The sequence below is a fragment of the Diadema setosum genome, chromosome 17 (genome assembly GCF_964275005.1).
Source record: "Diadema setosum chromosome 17, eeDiaSeto1, whole genome shotgun sequence".
NCBI lineage: Eukaryota > Metazoa > Echinodermata > Echinoidea > Diadematoida > Diadematidae > Diadema > Diadema setosum.
Genome location: NC_092701.1, coordinates 34,451,022 through 34,474,424, shown reverse-complemented (window position 1 = coordinate 34,474,424; position 23,403 = coordinate 34,451,022). Strand labels below are relative to the sequence as shown.

The 23,403-nt window shown below is 39.2% G+C and overlaps 2 protein-coding genes across 4 annotated transcripts in view; one reads left to right on the top strand and one right to left on the bottom strand.

Annotated features, from left to right (window-relative positions):
- The window catches only part of LOC140240473 (estradiol 17-beta-dehydrogenase 8-like), a 42,160-nt gene extending 39,473 nt beyond the window's left edge, over positions 1-2,687 (bottom strand). Inside the window, exons 1-2 of one of the 3 annotated variants that reach the window (XM_072320246.1) lie at positions 2,603-2,687; positions 652-733 (exon numbers count right to left, since the gene is read on the bottom strand). In XM_072320246.1, the coding sequence (XP_072176347.1) occupies positions 652-697 (46 nt within the window). In that variant the 5' untranslated portion in view covers positions 698-733; positions 2,603-2,687. Of the gene's footprint in view, positions 1-25; positions 47-651; positions 734-2,602 lie in introns of those variants that run through there. The other 2 variants (XM_072320245.1, XM_072320244.1) reach the window with 2 other exon arrangements.
- Positions 2,688-2,918: 231 nt separating this feature from the next.
- Positions 2,919-15,554, top strand: LOC140241238 (large ribosomal subunit protein uL18-like). Its single transcript, XM_072320990.1, has 7 exons — positions 2,919-2,999; positions 7,776-7,961; positions 8,823-8,957; positions 10,624-10,826; positions 12,012-12,186; positions 13,756-13,844; positions 15,174-15,554. The coding sequence occupies exons 1-7, from the start codon at positions 2,997-2,999 to the stop codon at positions 15,265-15,267; spliced, it is 885 nt and encodes a 294-aa protein (XP_072177091.1). The 5' UTR covers positions 2,919-2,996; the 3' UTR covers positions 15,268-15,554.
- Positions 15,555-23,403: the final 7,849 nt, after the last annotated feature.

The following is a 23,403-nucleotide window of genomic DNA, read 5'->3' as shown; positions in this document are numbered from 1 at the left end:
AAGTAAAAATAGGAATCAAACTCACTCTGATTTCTTCTCTAGCGTAGGGTACCTACTGACTTGGCGTTGAAATGAAATAGATGAACATATCATTCCATTCAACATGTGGAATGTCATCTGGTTTCGCATCCAGGCTTTCGTCCTCCAAAGTATAGGGGTCTGCTTGTAGCTGGCATGCAAGCAGCTTCTCAATGTAACGGGTTTTTGCTGTCCCGGTCATCTCCCCTACATATTTAGACAGTTTTGGCATGGCCATAGTAGCCATTCTGTCCCCGTTTCTCTTTCTTTTTTTTTAGATGCCGGGTCAGCAGGTACCGGTAGATCGGGGCGAAAAAGAGGTCGGGTCTAACGTTGAAAAGTAAAATGCGTACCGAACAACCCCGAGACGAACAACGGCCTAGGGACTGCTGGGGCAGGCCCGCGAGTGAGGCGGCGCGGCGATCGCCGGTATACCCGGTAGTAACGGGCGTAAGAAAAGCACACAGCTAGCTGCATGTACGCGTGCGTTGTCAAGGACTTCGCTTGTCCTCTAAGATGGCGTCGCGATTGGTTGTCAAGCGAGTGATGACGTCAATGCATAAGGTCTATATCAAAGCAAAAACTAAAATAAATCATCAAATTGATCAAGCTTTCATGAATCACATTACCCACCTGTGACAAGAGCCAGTCTCCCTGATAGAACAAGATGTGACGACATGTTGGGAGTTTTTTTTTTTTCCCACCAGAACCCAAACTAAGAAAAGAAAGAAAGAAAAATCTTGTTATACATGGGCAGGTGACACCGGCAAACAGGAATCAAAGACTCGCACCTTGGATATTTATCTATGTGATGGAAATGGAGGGTATAGTCATGGGTCTGGAAAAACTGTGAATTTAGTTTCAATGGTGTTATTTTGAAAATGACAAGAGAGATGGTAGCAATTAAATGTGCAACAAATTATGAAAGCATAATGATTAGATGTAAATCTATCTGTTTGATTTGAAGGAATTTCTGGTGAATGTCCAGCACTACAGTTTGAGGTATGGTACATACTCCATCTTGTAGTCCAATAAATATAAGTGTGTTGGGGTCCCTGGTGCGCTTAGGCGGGGACTAGACCATGGTCTAGGACGTATTTACACATATAGGTATATGTGTGGATTATGAGGGAAGGCAGCAATATTGGTAGAACACATCAGTTAAAGCTTGAGGAGAATCGGACAATCCATTCAAACTCTAATGTTAGTTGAGAATTTGTAAAAGTTTTTATGCAGCCATTGTACTCATAGCCAGCGCCACATTTGTAGAATGTCTCTTCAGCCGCAGCTTCTGCTGCCACTTCTGAGTTTCATCTGCTCAAAAGCAAAAAAAAAAAAGCAAAAAAAAAGGTCTAACGTTAGGCCTATCTAACTGTTACAATGCAACTTTCTGAAATCTGCCAACTAGCAAAAAAGCAAAAAAAAAAACAAAACAAAACAAAAACAAAAAAAGGGTTTACATATACCCTCGCTTCATCAGCTGGTAGAACAAGCTAAGGCCCTAAGTATCAAACAATGTCAATATTATTAATAATAGAATTCCCGTCATCTTAATAATCGAATAATACGGTCTATTCTTCCGGGGGGTGGGGGTGAAAAAAGTGGGGGTGCGGGTGAGGGGCCCACGTACAGTGCTAGTGCAGTGCATACCATTGGCATTGGAATCTAACGTTAGAATATGTAACGCTTTAGAAGGGACTGTACAGTACTGGCTGAGGTGGGGATTCATGTTTTGAACATTCCTAAGTGAGACAATGAAAAGCCTTTTATGAAATATGAAAGAGCATGTAATTTTAAGAAAGATTCAACATTTATTTGATGAAAATTGGTTTTCAAATGGCTGACATATCCAAAAAAGTGCTAATAATAAAAGGCGACATGCCACAACTAATATTAGGAACTCTTTGTTTCACCTTGTTTTTGGATATCTCAGCCATTTCAAAATCAATTTTCATCGAATAAACTTTTGATACCCCTTTTGATACCCAACGCAACGGTTGCAAACATGCACTCGGCTGCGCCTCGTGCATGTCGCACCAGGGCATTGTCAATACTCTCGAGCGCGCCGCACCTTCACTAACACACTCTATCCTGTGCATCATTTGTATAAGAGTTTAGGCTTCTACATGGTATATCGATCTACGGGATTTGTCTAACTCTATCTGGTTAAAAAAAAAATATAACGTTAGAGGAGGGGCCTAAATAATCCCCGTCCCCCTCTCCCGGTTCGGTTCCGCCGGGCCTTTAAGACTAGACAAAACCCGAGGAAGTATCAATCAACATCAACAACAACGGACTGTAGACCCCTGACTGTGTAAATTACCGACATCGCGATCATTGACATACCGGTATTAATTTATATTAACATGTACCTCCTTCTTTGTTTAATATAGTTTATCTATAAACTTGTTAACTGTTAGATTAGTTTATAACGTTAGGACTGCGGTTACATATTTTGTAACGTGAAGGACTAAAGGTAGCTATGGGAGTGGTAATTCCGGTCAGTGAACCACTGCTCGTAAAGGGAGTTTAGAGATCTGTCTGACAATCAAACGAGTTAAAAAAAAAAAGAAGTTATTCACACCTGATTCTGCCGATCTGAAAAGATTGTGATGCCTCCAACGGCTGGTAGTAATAATACTAATTATTCAGTAAGAGATTATTATATGGGTAGCTACACTGCTCATCGATAGCTCAGCGGTAAATACGCTCTCATTGGTCAGAAGTAACTATCAATTAAAGTGTAAATCATGTAAAATTGTTGAATTAAAAAAATATATTTTCTACATTATAAGTATCAATAAATTATTATAGTACCACTCAATTATTTAGGCGCATCAATAACGCTGGTAAGGTTTTTATTACATGAACAAATATATTTAGTGCTCGAATTCGTAAAATCGGTCTTTTCTCTACGGTGTACAGCCCTAAACCGATGCTATCGGAAAAGACCCTGATATCAGGGCAAATTTGCCAGAATGGTAATTCTTTGATTACATAAATTAACTTATGATCCCAATTAATGAGCATATAACCCCTTATAGGAGTATGTTTCAGGCACAGATGAGTCGTAAAATGCTATGATTTAGTGGATGTAGTGATGGGTCTCCCCCTCAACAACACGGGGATACGTGGAAGTGCAACCTCTAGCGTTGTACTGCACTGACTGAGTGTACTTGCTAGGACCAATGCCCATGCATGCCCATCATAGGCCTACCTTTCATTTCGTAGACAGTGCCCGGTGTTGTCGGGTCTAATGCAAGTTATGCATATAGATTCTAGAGCAAGACCTACTTCAATACCTGTTCTGTATGACCGTGATCAGTAGTGCAGTGTGCAGATACAGGGGACATGTGTGATTGTGGGTGCTGTGCAAAGCCTGCCCTTGTTGGCGAGGGATTTCTACAATTCAGTACCAATCGCCATGGCAGGCATGGCATTGCCAATCAACATGGATCAAAATGGCAATTGGCCGTAAATATGGGCCATGGCCATGCCAAGGGCAAGGCAATTGTGCACTTTACAGCCCTGTCGTTGGTCATGTTGGTAGGCCTAACCGTTGCCTCATTCCGCATACGCCAAGGTGATATCCCACGCCATGAACCTCCGTGCACTGACATGACTGAGGCTACGTCTGAGCAGCTGGCAAGTTTCTCTTGCCATACGCACACTGCACATGCACATGCACCTGAAATCTCGCACACATGCACTCATTGCACAGTACCAGAATAGACCATATGCTGTCGAACCCGCGGTAGTAACTAGAACAATCTAGAGTAAAATATCCCGTTTGCGGCAGTTTAAGCATTGTTAAGGGTTTTTCCAACTTGTAAACAAATCAGGCAAATTATTTTCAACCATTTCATATATCATAGACAAGATTATTAATTAACGCAACTGTTTTCATAAAAGAAATTTACCACTGACCAACGCAGTTTTCATGATTTACCAGGGCAAAACCCGGCACAATTTTCGCCGATAAGGGCGATATGCGACGTAGTATTTCTGCTTGCGGCACGATGTACAATCCCTATGCAATACGCGCGTGCTCCGCGATCTATAGCTGAACGCCTTCACATGTCTCGCGAACATTGCGTAAGCGCCAATTCCCATTGCGAAAGCACGTGAAAATAGCGGGCGCACATGCATTAGCCGCAAACAAGATCGCAAATCTGGCGGTGTTGTTGATGTCTTTCTCGTGTTTTTCTCATTTTTTTCGATGGTAACATCCACTTTCCGAAAAAAATGGCGGCCCACATCGGCTCGCGAAAGTTCTATTTTACGTGAGGATATGTTTTCAAAATCCATGAACATCGAGAAAACGACAAAAAATCCAGTTTCTTGGACCATTGTTTCTTAACTGTTATGTTAAGAAGTACCGAAAATTTCATTTTGGATGCGATATGTTGTCATTTAGGTGAGAAAATTTCACTTTCGTCAGAGATCGTGCCCATTTCAATGGTTGGTTTTTGTTGATTGCTAGTGTGTTAGTATATGTGTAGTGTGCATACTCAGTGCAGTGCTGTGTTTAGCGGTATATTACCGTGTATGCTGTACCTGCCGCGAACGGCTGCAAGGCCGCATACTGCCGTAGTTACTCTAGTTTTAAACGGGTTAAATCTAGAAAAGTAGAAATAGAATCCCGATTGTATGATGGGGGGGGGGGGGGGGATTGTGTACCTGGACACTTGAGAAGTTGAGATTTAGATGAATATTTCACATTGATTGCCATTCTCAATAATATTGACAATAAAAATATTTCAATACACAATGATGAGGTTCTGAAAATAACAGTTCTTCCAGAGTAAAGCAAACAAAATCAATTTCTGTTGTAATTAACACAGAGAACTTAACTGAAACCCTTGCAAATATATTTTGAATGTTGTAGACATATCTAGCCAGCCTGCGTGTATTATGGATTAACACTGAAGTTTGTTGTTTCTGACTCGAACACGTGCACAAGTTTCACATAGCGCGTGTGATAGAATATTGCACGCTTCTTCTGGTTGACAAATCATGAAACAAATCGCCGAATTCTGCTTCAGAGAAGTTGCCTCAAAAATTGGTATAAATTATTTATTCAAAAGCCATTGTATTTTATGCTTATTTTATCGGATTTTATTGTGTTTGTGGAAGTAATTTTTTAGTCTGGTCCCACTACTTGTCCGGTCCGACCACGTATGGTCATATCTGATCATTGCTGATAGGTACTCGAATCCGTACGCACTGCTCGATTTGTCTAGGGTGAAATCTTCACTGATGATATAGCAGAGACTCCAACTCTCCCTCTTTCGACGGGAGATCTCCCGCCGAAAGCCCATTTTTGCAGAATCTCCCGTTCCGTTTGAGATTTAATTTCTCCCGCTTGAAATTATTTCTTACTTAATTTCATTGTATGTTGAAAAATAAGCCTTAGATAGCAGGAGAGAGCATCTAGAACCCTAGACCGCAAGGAACTTCATGCGCGCACATCAAGTTGGAGTCTCCCGTTTGCTGGGGGTTTCAGGCGGGAGAATATCCAGATCAGAAGGTGTTTAGGGTTGGAGTCTCTGATATAGTATAGGGTCGTAAAGTGCACAATTGCCATAGTTTTTGCGTCAGAATGTGGAATGAACAGATGTGGAGAGTTGCTCATATCATGTTTCTAGAGTAGAACTCTAGAGCTCTAAAAACGGGAGTTGTTGAAATAAGTGAATTTGTTGAAAGGGAGTAAACTACAGTGGAATGCAGATGCTTGACTCCTTGAGATTTGTGCAATATCTTCTGCAACTGACTAGACTCGTAAGTAGAATTGAAAATCTAAATGATACCCTCATACAAAATCATGTCTAAAACAATTATCAATTTATTTTTCATGGCCTGTCTATCAAACGGTTACAGCTCGTTATTCCGAAGGTTCGTTATTCCGAAGGCTCTTCAGTCCGAAGTTTCCTTATTCCGAAGGTTTGTTTTTCCGAATTTCATTTTTGGATGAACAAATCTTCAGAATAACGAACCTTTGGAATAACACCACAACTATTCGGATTAACGAACCCTTTTTCATTTTCGGATTAACGAACCTCTAGGTATAGGGAATTTGCATGTTTCGGATTAACGAACCTTCGGAATAAGGAACCTTCGGAATAACGAACAGCACCCTTATCAAACTTTGCCTTTGGCATGTATCTCCTTCTCAATTTTGATTTTGTCACAAGATAGGGAGTAGAGGTTCTACAACTTGCATCTTAATACAAATTCATAGGATTTCACAAAATCTCAAAAAGATTTAGAAATACTAGATCTAGGCCCTAATGATATATTGACATATGGTTCTAGGTCTAGAGGGTTAGAGTACCAGTTTATAACTGGTGATGACCAGCCAGAATCTGACTGCCCTGGGCCCAGCTAGGTTTTGGTCAGGCGATGGGTGTGCCCATGCCATGTTCAATGTCGGTGTGCATAATGTGCTGCTGAGCAAAGCACTGCTCCATACCTTGTTGGCATAAGGTTGCATGCATCGAGGACAGACGTTGCAGTGCCCTTTGCATTGGTGGTTGAATTCTGTCAACTCGGCACTTGCATTCGATTCAACCTCTGCCCTAACATTTGGTCACTGCATTGGCACAGACGGAGATTTTGTTTTCTTTTGTGTTTTTGCAGATACTATCACACTATGCGCTTCTCAGAACAGAATGGCGATTTTCTCAATTTTAGCACTTTTTTGCGACTCTGATTCTTAATACTGAACTTAATTTCCACGCGCTTTGAAAAAGAATTGCGCTGATATTGCATTTTTTATGGCAACATTTGGGATTTTTTATGTATCTTTGGAGATGATTAATAAAGGACTTTCCTGTTGTGAACGATATTGCCAGTATGTGAAGGATAAAGTAAAATTAAACAACATTCCTAAAATGTACCCTTTTACTGTGGAAATGCCCATTTAACAATGTCAACATTGCAATAAAAGTAGTTAGCTATTTGTAACATATATATATTTTTTTTTTGACTTACTTTAGGAGATAAGACATGGCAGAAAAGCTTATTTGGACAGCTTTCTCTATGTCCATAGCCTAAAATTGCTATTCAGATTCAAGAAGGGAAATTTTTTCCTTCTGAAGCTGAATTTATGGAATTTTAGCAAGTTGGTTTTGTAAGCACTCGGTAAGATGGAAACAGCACCATTCTGCTACAAATTGAAAGACATGCCATCTGGCTATGGATCTCGAATTGAATGCAAAACAAGTAGATTAGGAATAGGGTTCTAGGTTTGATCCTTCGGTGCAAATGTAAAAAGCATAAGTTATTGTAAAAAGTAGGTCTGTAGGCTGCAGGCTGACTGGCTACATTGTGATAAACTCAAGGCCAATTTCAAACATTTATTTTAGTAGACAATATTAGAGTAACGGTCTTGACAAAATGTGGAGTAGAGTTCTGCAAGATCAAGATCTACATGTACTCAGAACAGGGGAAGGTCAGATATATTTAACTAAATTCCAGCAATACATTACGATTTGTTGATGAAAATAGTCCACATCTCTGAATGGCATTGAGACATTGCTGGTTACAGCTTTTTGTTGTCCAGAGTTGGTGCATTGACATGTGACATACAAAACTACTGTGCCTTGAACTTAGTCTTTTTCCACTATTAAATTCTAGTTGTGTTTTTTTGAAGGCTAGATATTTGGTTACGTTTTTGTTTTTGTTTTTTCTTCTTGGTTGAAAGCCAAAACTGACCATACACAATTAATGAGTTTAACAAAATCATTCATTTGCAGGGGTTCGTTAAAGTTGTGAAGAACAAGGCCTACTTCAAGCGATACCAGGTGAAATTCCGGCGTAGGCGTGAAGGCAGGACTGATTACCAGGCCCGCCGCTACCTGGTCGTCCAAGACAAGAACAAGTACAACACCCCCAAGTATCGCATGATTGTGCGATTCACCAACAAGGACATAACATGTCAGGTGGGCATTTCAGTGACTATGATGTGCTTGTTGTATGGACTATTTTCCCACTGTTCGAATGTTGAAGAGAAAGCATTTTGCGTCTCATGTATCAATGTATGATATATTTGATAGGTATTGCTGAAACAGCAACAAGAAGAATTTTTACATGTTTTGCGCTTTTGCCAAGATTGTACATTCAAGGTGTAACCATGGAAAGAAATTCTTTTTAATTTTTGTTTGTTTTTCATATTTTCATGCATCTTTCTTGTGAAAACTTGTACATTTGGCAAGTAGCCTCACAATGAAACTGGAGAAGATCATTGATGTAGACAGCATTGCTTCATTACAACTTCATGATATTATCAAGTGTTTACTCTTGTACATGACAGATTGATGCCTTTGAAAGTTGTGAGGTATCAAGAAAATCTATTGGTCTTCATGTAACCATCTTGAGCAAAGTGCATTGATATTTTCATTGTTAGGCTTTTTGTAACTTTTGACTAGCCAGTTGTGATATAAGTAAACACTTGTTTCCAAACCGGTTGCATTGTGGTGCAAGTGGTAGTGCAGAGCAGAAACCCTATGATGATATGCCTTAAAACAGCTGGAATTACCGTATGACACCCACTGATTCCAACTTGGCCTCTGAGGATGGTGACACTCCACTTACAAACAGTGCTCTGAGCTCAGACTCGCATTGCACTTCCAGTGCAAGGCAAATATTGACATTGCATGTTCAAGTTGTACATATTCTGATTTATCAAAATTTAGTAGAAAATCTCACTTATGGAATTGAGTGAATTTATTATTACATGGCTGTCAGTGCATGAGAATTGGCCTCAAGTTGGTAGCATTTTTGTTGGCCTTTTTCTTTTGCAGATAGCGTATGCCAAGATAGAGGGAGACTACATCGTGTGTGCAGCCTACTCACACGAGCTCCCTCGCTATGGCGTCAAGGTCGGGCTGACCAACTACGCTGCAGCGTACTGCACTGGACTTCTCCTTGCCCGCAGGGTGAGTTTGCACTCTTTGATCATGCCTTTGCACAAAGCCTTGGTTGTTTGTTTGTTTGTTCTTTTTTTTTTGAGTTCTATTTTTTTTTGTGTGTGGAAATTTTGAATTGGACAGAAGTGAGGTAGCTTGTATTCAATTACCAGAAAAGTGAAACTTGACCATTCTATCTTAAATTCTCATTTACTGTACTATTAAACTGAACCAACTAAAAAATGTTTACATGGTAATTTGAATTTACCAGGAAAGAAGTCGTAGAATTACTTTTGTAAAAGGAGAAAAAAGTAAATAAAATATAGAACCACACACAAGTACTCGCACATTTGTAGAAGTTTCTGTGCTATGCAGAGTAGAAACCCTATGATGATATGCCTTAAAACAGCTGGAATTACCGTATGACACCCACTGATTCCAACTTGGCTTCTGAGGGTGGTGACACTAAATGTGTGAACATATCAGAATTTTGGAAGGTCCATATGTTGAATTTTCCATGCACAGCAATGTGAGGTTTGATTTGGCTTCCCTCTTTGATCTTCCTTTAGCTGGGTCAAAGGTCACCCTGACCAGAAGAACATTTGCAACAGTGCTTATGAGGAAGTAAAAACAAGACAACTAAAAAGAAACAGGAAAATGTAATTGTATAATTTTCTCATATTAACCAAAAGTAGTGGGTCCAAATGATATCTGTGAATGAAGGAAACTGTGTATGTATTTCTGTCATACTTTTCCAGGGTGCTACATAACTTTATTTTACCACTTGCCCGGTCGGGCAAGCAGATTTTTATATTTGCTGCATAACACTTGCCCGAACTTTCATTTTACTTGCCCAAAAAGAAAGTCCAAAATAAAAAGAAATGCTAGTAATATAGAAAATCATGTGTAAGTCAAGGGCTTAATAAAACACAATAATTTGAATAAACAGCACACATTGATTCTCACACTTAAATACAATGGAGTAATAAATTGGTCCGATCAAGACAGTTAGTGTTGCCGTTGCATTGCATTGGGGCTTCTTCACATAAGCGTTGGAAAGTTGCTGAAATGAAATATAAAGTGTGTCGCATCACTAAACAGCCATTATCTTTGGGCTTCTGTGTGGTTGACTAAAAGTGGGGTTGTTGGTAATTGGGGGTAATAAGTGAAAAAAAAAAGGTGGCTTCCAAACTCTTTGCTTGCCCAATTCGGGCAAGCATTTGTTCTCATTGTTCAAGAACACTTGCCCGAATTTGATTTTCACTTGCCCTGGGCAGTCGGGCAAGTGCTTATGTAGCACCCTGCTTTTCACCATCCACCAGCTACATTTTCTTTCAGTTGACACAAACTGAAACCTAATGAGCCACCAGTCATCAGACTTCTTGCAAAAGAAAAATATGAATGGGCAGTTTTGCTCAAAAGATTTAGGCTGGACTTGTAGTACGTCAATTCTATGGCTAATTTTGCATAGTGTGTAATTAACAATTTCTACATTCCATTTCAATTTAGGTTTTACTATCATTAAAATGTGGCAAGGTGAGATCAAATGAAAGAGTGGCATAATTGGTGATTCACACCCCCAAATTTCACTGTTAGGAATTGGATACATCTTGAATAATTCATTGCTAAACGCAAAATGTTCAATCAGACTGTTTGATCAATGGTCCCAATGCGTGTTTGTTCCTCCTTGCGACAGGTCTTGAAGAAGTTCAACCTGGATACCATCTACGAGGGCCAGACGGAGCCTGATGGTGATGACTACCTGGTGGAGAGTGAGGAGGGACAGGCCGGAGCCTTCCGTTGCTTCCTGGACGTTGGTCTGGCAAGGACCACCACCGGGGCCAAGGTCTTCGGAGTGCTGAAGGGTGCTGTTGATGGTGGTCTGGAGATCCCACACAGGTAAGAGACAAGTAAACCGTATATAGACCTGGAAGCCTCTGGTAGCTTCAATGCCAAAACTTGCTGTGGGTTTCTTTTTTCCTTCCTTTTCCCCTTATTGTTTTGGGTCTAAATTTATGGAGGTGACAACAGTAAAAAAAAAAAAAGCAAATAAAGAAAAACAAAAACAAAAACAAAAAAACCCCAAAACCCATCAACCAACCAACCAACCAACCAACCAAACAAACAAACAAACAAAAACCAATGCCAGTGTTGCAAATGGAAATAGTGAGAGATCAAAGAGTAGGACAAGTGATTAAAGATACTAATGGCAGAATTGTTCAAAGAGAGGAATGATATAGAATGCTGCCCTGATGAGGTGATATGAATTAAGCATCAAGTTTATATCAGCATCAAAGATCTATGGAAAATGTTTAGGCCTGATAAGCTTCAAACTCTTTGAATTTTTTGAAGAACGAATAAGCCCGTGCACTTTTCAATTGTAGCGCTGACCCCCTGAGTTACCGGGGATGACTGGGACTGGCATTCAATGTGGCTAGGGATTTTAGCATTTTTGCCCCAGGTTGGTTGGGAATATACTGGGATTTGTCAGGGGAGATTCACTTATTTTGCCTGTGTTGGTCAGGAATATACCAGGGTTTGTTGGGGGAAATTCATTTCTCGGCCTGGGTGGGTTGGAAATATAGCAGGGTTTGAGGACATTAACATTGACATAAACATTAACATTAACATTGACATCGAGGAATATTTTTGAGTTCCTTAAATACCCTCTGGCCTGTCAGTGAATTAGCCAGGGATTTCTACACAAATATTTCCTGGCCTGTCTGGACTTGACCCAGACTTGTCCCTGATGTGTAACATCCTAAAAATGCAACTAGACGCAAGTCCCGGCCATCTCCAGGTACCTAGGCGTCAGGACTGCGATTACTACTGTATTACTCTTCCATAAATATGATAGAGAAACTCTGTATGTACAGTGTATGTTTGTGCGTGTGTTTGGGGGTGTGTGTGCATGTATGAGTGCATGAGACGGAGAATGTATTTGAATAGTATTAAAACGTGTTGATCAAAGACTTCAAATGTATGATACAAACAAGGCATTACCCGCCTCTTGAAATTAGAAGCAAAAGGTTGTGTTTGAATGTTTGTGATGCTTTGATCGTACTTGTATCTTTTATCTTTTAGCAACAAGCGCTTCCCTGGCTACGACGCAGAGAGTGCAGAGTTCAGCGCCGAGGTGCACAGGAAGTACATCTTTGGAGGTCATGTGGCGGACTACATGAAGGAGCTGCAGGAGGAAGACGAGGCCTACAAGAGGCAGTTCTCCCAGTTCATCAAGCACAACATCAGCCCCGACAATGTGAGATGATTAAACCCTCTGTTTTATGATCCTGAAATCTTAAGTTCACAGATTTAAGCAGATAAAAAAACAAAAGCATGCTACTGCCATGGATCTGTGTATTTATATAGTTTCAATACCGACTCTTGCCCACATCTGTGTTGTCAGATTTTTAGCATGCTTTGTATTTGATGCCTGCTCAGAAGATGTTCCCCTAGTTGATTAGCATCATCCCTCATGATATGAGATATTTGCCCTTGTGCTCTGTAAAACTCATATCTGTGGAACTGTATATCAGAAAGAGTGTGAAACCATCTTTTTTTTATTGATGAGAATGAAATTAATGGCATAAATACTTTTAAAAAATCATTATAGTCATTTATATGTCGTACATGTCTACATGTAGTGGGTTTTTTGTGCATAGGGTTTTGAGGAAATATTATAATATGTATTTCCCCCCTCCTTTTTCTACATCCTTTTGGTTCGTAGTTTGTGGGAATGACATATGAACCAGTTTATTTATTTATTTATTCATTTTTTTTTTTGGGGGGGGGGGGGCAGGTTGGGGGAGGGGGAGGGGCAAAAAATTGGACTATTTCCTGCAATATATGACATAACTAGAACTGGACAAGTACATAAAGTTTTCCTAGTGGAAATGCAGTTGAGTCCACGTAAGACACTGTTTGACTTCTGCTTGAGCATAGAAATTACACTTGTAAGGCTATGGAAATCTTTATTTTGATTGACTTGGCTGATTATTCAACATATATGTGCTGTTGACTTGTGCTGAGTTGACTGTAATGGATGTCTGTAATAAGGATTGCTGGGTAAGGACTACTGATGAATGATAAACCTATGGAGAACTCTTGGGGGCTGGTACCTCTCATCCATAAAAGTCCTCTCTGATGTTGTGGTGATCTTTGGATGGGAGGCAGATATTGAATGCTCATCTTAGACCAAGAATACAGTGCACAACCGTTTATGAAACGAACATGCTATAACGAAACACTCTCAACAACGAAGTAAAAATTCAAGTTTCCACATTAAAATCTATATATCTTTACATACTTAGATGCGCGGCAAATAAGAAATTTTGCATCTGCTGGTCCTGACGATTTCGTTATAATGGGAGTCACCTGTATTCATATTTTAGTACCCTTCCACCCTGACACACTCTTCTTGTGTGCTTGTTTGGAACTGATGTGAGAGATTGAGAAGAAGGAGAAAGAGGAAAATACACCCGGTGATGATATGCCAAAAAAACAGCTGGAATTACCGTATGATCCTAGTGATTCCTAAATGGCTGCTGAGGGTTGTTCAAATTGATATAAGATGCCTTTAGTGATTCAGAAATTAATGTGCTTATGTGGTAGCAAAGGGATTATATCAGTGGTTGCCATTTACTTGTGAGGTGTCGTCCTTCGATTAAAGTCGTAGCCACTGGTTGTTGAATGACTGAACTTTTGCACAAATACTCCCAATCTATCTGTACTCATCCAGTTACTTCATGGATTATGCTTTACTTTTTGATACCCTGCTTAAAGTTAGATTCACACCATGCTCCATTCCCTGTCGCTTTGTGTATCCCAGCTGGAGCAGATGTACAAGAATGCCCATGCTGCCATCAGGGCCGATCCTGTGGCCAAGTCCAAACCTGAACGCACCGTGACTCCAAAGAGGTAAGTTCATTCCATTTACACTTATTTCTAACCAGAAATGGTGGATCCTTACAAGTGTAGCTAAAAACCCGCACTTACCACATTTCATTGATAAAATGCACAAGTAGAGTTTGAGTGTTGAATAACAAGGTTGCCAGAACTGCCAAGCTTACCTTGTCATTACTGGTACCTCCTCATAGACATACTAAAAAACCTCTTGAACAAGACCAGCCAAATACGGTAACAGTGAAATCACGACCGCCTGATTAACCTCATTAAAATTGATACCCTTGGACCTTGTAAGCAAGCTAGTTATTATGAGATTTCCCTGGATTTAAAATCTTGTGAAATTCATCACATGACAGAATTATTATTTAAAGGGGGGTTCAAGATTTTGTACTTTCCAGGAAGCACTTTAGTACTTTTGACAAAATTCTGTATCTAGTTTACACGAGGCTTTACCACCATGATGCCATTCTCAGTCACAGTAGAATTATTGTATGCTGCTATAAAAATATAAATGTAGCGTACTTCAAGATAGAGTGGTAGAATCTAAAAGGCCACTGCAGATTTTTCTTTTCGTCTGTTGAGAATGAGAAGGGTGTTAAGTGGTCGTGAACACTATGGGTTTAGTGGCAACTTAACGCCCTTCTCATTCTCAACCGACATTTTGATCCTCTGCCCCAAAGGGTGCTACAGGCCTTTTTTAAATCTTTATTCTACAACCTTTTTTTTTGGGGGGGGGGGGGGAAGGTGGGAGCAGTTTGTTTGGCTTTCCGTTTGTCGGAGATTGCAGTATCACAGTCTCAGAAAGGGCGACAACAAAGAAACACATGCTCAATAGATAATCTTAGTTCGAGATCCATAAGAAATGCCACATGGGGTGTAGAATGCTGATTGAATTTTGAGCAGTGTTTCAAGAAAATTGCCCCCAAATGATTGTGTTTCAGTTGCAACTCCAGCTAGAAATGTTCTGTGGTGAATAGACTTTGTTAGGAATCGTTAAAATACAGTGCACCCCACTTTTAATGAACAGGGTTTTAAATGAAATTCTCTTTACAACAAAGTAAAAATTTAGGTTCGAAAGTGATCATATATAATCTTTCCATACTTCGCTGTGTGGTTACAATGAAATTTTGATACAATGTATAATGAAAGAAAACCACTGGTCCTGAGTATTGTAACAAGAGTGCACTGTAAGTGAAGAAGTATGTGCATTTAGTGATAGTGGTCAAAGTTCAACATCAGGGGCAATTACTTTTTCCCATAAAATATCTTATTTGTTGTTGCTTTTTATTTGTTTGTATTTCCATGACTATTAACTACATGGACCATGTTTCTGTATGGCAGGTGGAACCGTGCGAAGCTGACCCTGGCCCAGCGCAAAGACCGCGTGAAGCAGAAGAAGGCGTCGTTCCTGAGAGCAAACCAGGTCCAGGATTAGGACAGGAGCTAGTGTACGTACCATCTGTGCCAACTCTCACATACACAAAGACGGACAGACATACACACTACAGTATCAACCACAAAAGCAGATGCAGTGGACTTACCATCCAGTTTTGGAAGCAGATTCAACTTCTCTTGACTGGCTGATTTACATCTTTCTCACCCATGTTTGACAGGCGTGAACAGGACTCTGGCTTTTTTCTTTGTAATCCATTGGGGCATTTTCTGAATTTGGAAGTGATGGGCACCGACAATAAATGCAGTCATATAAGACAGAAATGTAAATCTTATAGTTTCCTTCTGATTTGTTGGTGTCTGTGTGATGTAGAATTTTTTTTTTCCTCCAGTGCTGTACACTTGAACAATCCCTCAAAGGAAACTCCATCCTGGTAGTATGTTGCTTTGTTTGAAAACAGAAAAATAAGAAAAGTAGATCAGTGAAAATTTGGGAAAAAAGTTACATGTGTACACAAAATGCTATAGACTTATAGAGTTTATGAATTGATACAGTTTAGAGAGCAAGAAATATTGGCAACTCTTTGTGAGTATGGCTGTTTGGCACCTCTCCATTTTGTTAGTGCACAGAATGTCACAAATTTTCATTTTTCTCGTGATAAAATTTTTCTCCAGATCAGTTTGTGGTGTAAAATACAGTGCACTCCCGTTATAGTAAACATGGTTATAACGAAATTCCGGTTACAACGAAATAAAAATCCAGGTTGCAAAATAATTGGTTTTATGGTTTTTATTGTTAATTTGTTCAGTTATAACAACATTTTGATATAACAAAAGAAAAATGCCGGTCCCTAGGACTTCGTTTTAATGGGAGTCCACTGTATGAGTAATACTTTTTTTTGCATGTGGTCATTGGATGAATAATTTGAGAAAAATAAAAATTAATGAAACTTGTGTACAAACAAATAGAGTTGCTCAACACCTGTGCCATACAAAGTTACCAATTTGTCTTGTTATTGTAGCTTTATCAGTTCGTAACTTTAAAAAAAAATATAATATTCCCCCACATTTTCACACTGGCACTGGTTTGACGATTCCTGACCAGTTAAAATCACTGTCGGACCAGTAACTTTTTCAGGAATAGACCAGTAAAAAATGGAAAAACTGTGTACTTACTGGTCCGACAAAAAGGTTGGACCAGGAGGGGGAGAAAAAAAAGGGTTAGTGTGCAGCCCTGGATATTGCATATTAATTTAGTCTACAGCTGTATTAATATATACATTTACAGTTGAACCTCTAGTATCCGGACAAGTCGGGACCGGGGCTCATCCGGATAAGGGATTGGGCCGGATACGGGAGACTCAATGCTTTATACATGTACATATACATACACATGTACTGATGTAGCCCATTGTAGTACCACATGTAGTAATGTGTATACTGCAACCTTTTCATTGTTACATTTGGGGATGTTTGGGGATGTTGAAATGTCTGGAGGTGAGCAATTTGGAAGGAAATTTGATGTAATGTATGTTAATCATGTTGGAAGTAATATGTAATTCATGTGTGTTTGGGTAGGAGTTGTCAAGGAATTTGGAATCCCCCTTTGCTCCCGTAATTATAAAAAAAAAAAATCACGGCGAGATTGCGTCCGTATAATAGAGAGATCTGGATAAAGGGAGGCCGGATAAGAGAGGTTCAACTGTATATAACGCCTAGATAGATCCTTGTCATTTGATCGGTTGTTTGACATTGATCATTCGTCCCATTTCACTATGACGTCGTCATCGTCATCCGTGCAATCGTGGCTCCATTTACCGTGCAGTTTTGCAGTGGCGGATCCAGAGGGGGGCGCAACTGGTGCACGCCCCCTTTATTTTTCGTTGAAAACAAAAGAAATAAAAAAGAAAAAAGAATGAAATGAAACCCAGAAGTGGCACCAGAAATATTAGTCCCCCCCACCTTTACAGAATTCCTGGATCCGCCCCTGTTCTGGATCCATACAATTTGCTCCATTGCACGCACGCCGAGAGCCCGGCACACTACGCGTGTTTAAATGCTTGTGTTCAAAGTGTGTGTATGCGACAGCACGCTAGCATAAAGTACTCAGTGAGCACTCTCTCGATCTCAGAGTCTCTTATTTCTAAATTAATAAAACATCAAATGACAAGGATCTACTTTAGGTGTTGTATAAAACAAATAAGTGTTCTTCGTGCAATGGACAGAATATTTCATGAGGTGACAGATGAAATCTTTGATCCATTAAACTTGGCTGCACCAAGTTGAATGGATCATTTCATCTTTCACCTCAGGAAATATTCTGTCCATTGCACTCATAAACATTCATTATTTGTATAATACAACAATATACATATATATTATACTCATAAACATTATTTGTATAATATATATATATATATATATATATATATATATATATATATATATATATATATATATATTTTATTTTATTTTTTTTTTTTTCAAACCAATAAGCCACTTATACCCTTATATGTGTCTGCGTGTAATATATATAGAGTAGTATACACAGTGAGACAGAACCTGTCCTTTCCACCTCCCTTGTCTTTTAATAGGCTACCCAGTACAGGTTTTGTATTTACAAGTACTGCACATGTACTAATAGTTGATGGAAGTCCTGTTGACTTCACATCTACAAATGTACTTCACTGGAATGTAAAGGGAGCCAAATCACCTAAAATACTGAATACTGCTTTGATGGGGATAGTGCCAAGAAGTTCACATTTTAATCAAACAACGTCATCTGAAAATGACACAAGACATTATTTGATCTTATTCAGAGATAAAGATATTAAATTTCATGTGGAATTCTTTAATCCAGTGACTACTTAATTCCTCTATTGCTCCTCACCTGTGAAACTCACTCCCATCTTTTCTCTGTGAAATTGACAAACTGGATCACTTCAAAGCCCCACTGAAGACACATTTTTCACCAGGCATTCAATTGCTAACTCTCTTGGAGGAGTCTGCACCTTTGAATGTTTCTACAACAGATATGATGCTATACACATGCTGTTGATCAATCAATCAATCAATTTGTCACATATTCTTTATAAGTCTTCTTTGAAATGTTTCTCCTAAATTGCAGACAGGACAAGGCCACAAACTGGATTCTTTGATTAGCATGTATTTATTATGTACATTTAGCATTGAGAAAATTTTCAACATATTGGACTCACATAATGGATGACAGCAAAGAAAATGAGTCACAAACATTGGTATTCACTTCTCACTCTTACTCCTGGTTATATCATGATATCCAAATACTGCACAAATGCCAGCATACATTGTCTAAAGAAGTAAGAAAGTCAAATTTTGCATCAGCAATCATATGACAAAGTTGACACTCAAGGAAGTAGTACCATATTACATTGTAATGTATAAGCCGTTATTTTCGCGAGGATTTAATTTTCGTGAATTTCGCGAATCACAGTTGGATTGAGACTTTAACAACACACGGAATAATGTATGTTGCCATGCACTAGGGTAACAATGCATTTTTCGATAGCATTGGTGTCAATTTGCGAAAACGTCTTTGATCTAACTCACAAAAATATCTGTATGCGAAAATAAGTTTATACAGCAGTCTCCATGTCAAGCAGTCTATGGCTGTGTTACAAGCTAACAGGGATTGAACCAGGCTCGGGTACCTGGTTATAACAGGGACCTAAAAAAATATGCCATTTATCTCACTAAGTCAGGTTTCTCATGACATGAGAGTACCAGTACATACACAAAAAAAATATAAAGAGTTGGGACTGTAGAATCAATTTGTTCTAAGAGAGTTTTGTTGTATACAACCTCTTTATAATGAGGTTCCACTCTACCGTAGCTAATTCAGCTGCATGATCTGTCAGAAGCTTGGGAAACTGCTGTGGTATTTTAATTTTGCTAGGATCAAGATTGCCAGGATGATTATAAGACTGCCAAGACAATGATGGGAATAAGATGAATTTTCACCTTATTCCTCCCCTACCCCCCCTCCCCCCAAAAAAGAAATGAACATGTCACGTAAAGCTAGCTGTGTGTTTTGCAAATTCAAACAACTTGAATGCCCACCACTCTTGGAACACGACAAAGCATGCAGCCATGCATCTTGCATTACCATGTGAAATCCTGTGGTTTTATCAAGGAGGTTTAAGAGATGGAGTTCCAACTGGCTGTAATTATTCAAACAGTTGTCACTTTTCTATTGATTTACAAAAGAATTCCACAGGTGCATCTGTACCTGTGGTGGCCGGGTTTGATGCCGCCGTCTTGCTGAGCAATCTATTTTGCTTGTTTATCTATTAAATGAAACGAAATCTCACTTAATGATAAAGCTCGTTAAACAAAGGTCAATCCCTTCAAGAAATATGTGCAAAAGTGTAAATCAGAGCTGTATCATGTGAAAGTGTTTAAAACTGTACCCTCCCGGAAAGTCGGTTTTATCACTTTTCCACTTAATTCCTCCTAATAAAACTGATATGGAATAATCTTCGAGTATAATTCTTTATTAATAGATATATCAGATTAGTGGCCGGGCACGGCCAGTCGAGTAATTTTCATTTTCATTTCATCATTTTTTGCGCAATTTCTATTCGCGCATCCCCGTGTCTTTACTATCATATACCACCTATCTTTTATAAGTAGGGATGGCGAAAAGTAATTACCATCACAAAGACATATTTTCGTTAGAAAGTGGCTGATGATTATGCAATGAGACATGAGTCATATTGTCTTCCTATCTGCGCGGCAGATCCAGTGGCGGCATCGAACGTGACTTCAAAGGAAATAAGACAGTTGTGACTCCATTCTCTTGAACCTCCTTGGTTTTATGCACTAAAAGTTTCTTCATGTGATGTCTTGAAGCACAGCCAATGGGCATGTCACAGACAATACACTTGGAAGCTAAGTTTTACAGATAACAAAGAGTCGCATTGATGCTAATAATACATGATAGCATTGAAAAAAAAAAAAATCAAAATGAAATTAAAAAGTGCCACGACCCACAAGATCACAGATTTTAAAAACAATTTGGTTTGCTTACTGCACACTTTCATGTGAAAATAATGTCTTTGGTACCCATCACGGCAGAGGCATAACAATAGCCTTTACAATCACACCGATTCCTGTAGTACAGTACAGCGCAATTCCACTTAAGGACATGGTTATAACAAAATTCCAATTACAACAAAGTAAATATTCAAGCCCAAAATTTATCAGCTTTGAATTTTTATGTATACTGTACATGTATTTCATTTGTTCAGTTATAACAAAATTTCAATACAACGAAAGAAAACTGCTAGTTCTGAGGACTTTGTTATAAACGGGAGTTGACTGTAGCCACTCTACGAAAGTGTACATTAACCACCTTCTTCATACTACTCATGCAAATCGTGTGTGTGTACGGTCAATACTTTTTGCAAAGACAGGTACAAGGACTAGACGGCTAGTTTACCTTCACTTAATTTGTGTCTCAATGGATATTTTCCCTTACATCCGTCAACCATGTTATCATGTCAAACTGTGGAATACATGCATGTAATATAACTCCATGATGGAGACTCTCTCTCTCTCTCTCTCTCTCTCAAGCCAAGTAAAATGTACAGGTCACCAAAAAGGAAATACAATCAACCTTGCCTAAGTCGAACTCGCACAAGTAAAAAAAAAATATGGGTAAAACAAACAAAATATTCTAATGGGATGGATATAAAAAATGTTATGTAAATCCAAATTGTGCTTTCTCCAGTCCTTTTGGATTTGACTTTGATGAGGATGACTGCAATGCATTCTTTAATGTTGAAAGACCTACAACTTTTCAAGGCATGATCTCTTTAACTAAGTACTAGTAGTCTTTGCCACTGGAAACAGATACTAGATGATTTATAAGAGTTTCTGTGACACTCGACTCTTTCACTGCTTCGGTGAGTGAGTGTCAGAGTTGATAACTACAGTACAGATGATACATTTTGAAATTGACAACTAAAAACTGCATGGAATGATGAAAGTAAAACAAAAGAACACTTTTGATGAAAAAAAAGAAGGTTTGAACTGCAGATATCCCTTTCAAACCCTGCAAACAGCTGCATAACAAAACTGAAGGCCACTCAAAAGTACCCCAAATGTATCCAAAAAAAACAAAAAACAAACAACAACAAAAGACCAACTGTGACAACAGAAACATATTAAAAACATGAAGATCTTAATACAAGATGGAGCATTTGCAAATGAGGACATCTCTGTGGTCAGACTATATGGAAAATACAGTCAACCTTGCCTACATCAACCTAGCACAAGTCAAAAAATTGGTCAAGTCACAGGAAAATTCTGCCCAGATGAATATAACCTTGTGTTAATCCTATTGTCTTACAGTCGTGGCAAGTGGTTTGTGCGGCACAGAGACGAACGCAACACGCTGCCTCCCCCCATTCTGTATCAAATGTCGTGACACCGAATGAGAATAGCGCCACCAGTGTCATAACTATGATAATACCAACTTTGTACCCACATTGAGGCTACTAGAGTAGCAGACAAACCTTGAGTAATGTTTTATTCAACATGCCTATTCAAACAAAAATTGAAGAAGAAATGCAATTGGTACTATTTTTAAACTTCCCTTAAAGCCAAAACATAGCTCTGGTACGCCTTCAAAAGTTGTCAAATTTCACTCCCAAATGTGCTCGTATGCCTAAGAAATGTGTGGAATAATGCTGTAATAACAAGATATTCGATGGTTAACGACGAAAATGCGAAATAATAACCAAAAAGGTTCGACAGAGTCGCAGTCTCAGAACTTATCCGATCGGGGTCAGGCTAAACTCGGACTCGGGGACAACTCGGCCTCGCTTTGACGGTGGGACGAGTTGCCCCTCTGGATTGTACAGCATTGTACTATGGGAGCGGCCTGTAGCGCTTCACGTTCTGGCTAGCTGGTCACAGTTATGGTCCGAGTTGATACCAAGGACGCTTGACTGAAAAGACAGGAAAGTGCGCGCTAATCCTGTACAAAACAAATGGACTGCGCGCGGTCCTCTGGCGTATTACGCACATCACCTGAGACGCGCTGTCTTTGAAGTTGTTTTGTTGTTCATCAAGCGTCTTTGATTGTCTTTTCAGTATGGCAATCATGCAAACTGCATGTAAATTGTCTGAAATAGGGCAGAGTTTTCCCTGAGACCAAGTTAGTCTGGATCCTTCTGGAATGAAAGTCGGTATACCGACTCTTATTTTTGATCTCGAAATACTCCAAAACAACTGCTCATCCCGGTAAATCACGTCAGCCAGGTAAGTTTCTTGGTAGACTCTTTCGATATATTGCAAGCAAATATGAAATGGTGCCAGACAGGTTCTCAAACCCTTACCAAAACTATGTTTTCACTTTAAATCATATTAGTATGAAATTACATAGGAAGGGCTGTTACCCGGCTAGCCTTACACACACACTGATTTTCTTGCAAATTTGGTGCACCTCCAGGATTGACACATCATAGTTAAACACTACTTGAGTCACAAATTTTGTGGTTAGGCTGTAGTTTCCTCGACAGATAATCACAAAATAAGAACACGCCGAAATATTGCTCCCTGTTTAATACAATATGCAAAAAAACATTGTCTCTGAGGTGGAAAACTTCTAATTTTCCTGTTTGAATATCGATAACAATTATTTATCATTCCGTCATTGTGATACTCATTCTCAAATTTAACCATTTGCACATCGAGTGCTGAAACTCGTACAATATCATCCTCACAAAATATAAGTCACTCACAGTATCAGTCAGATTCTGAGATGATAACGTCATGGTAAACACTCACACTCCAGTTCGGCGATTAGACACAAAAAGGTACAGGGAAACATTACACAGTGACTTTGTGAGTAGTCAGCCCTGGAATTGAAACTAAATAGGAATGCACCCGTTTCTGGTGAATAAATTTGTCCACAGTGATTGCACATTCTGATAGATCATCTCTGGTATTAATGTCATTCACACAATAGGTACCTCTAGCTACAACTTTACCACTTCTAACCATACAGGTAAATACAATACTTTGGCCACATTGGGACGGTAGACATACTGTCCTAGGAACTTGAAAATGCTGATTTATAAACTTTTCCCTACACATTACAGCTTTTATGCAATGAAATATGAAATAAAACCTG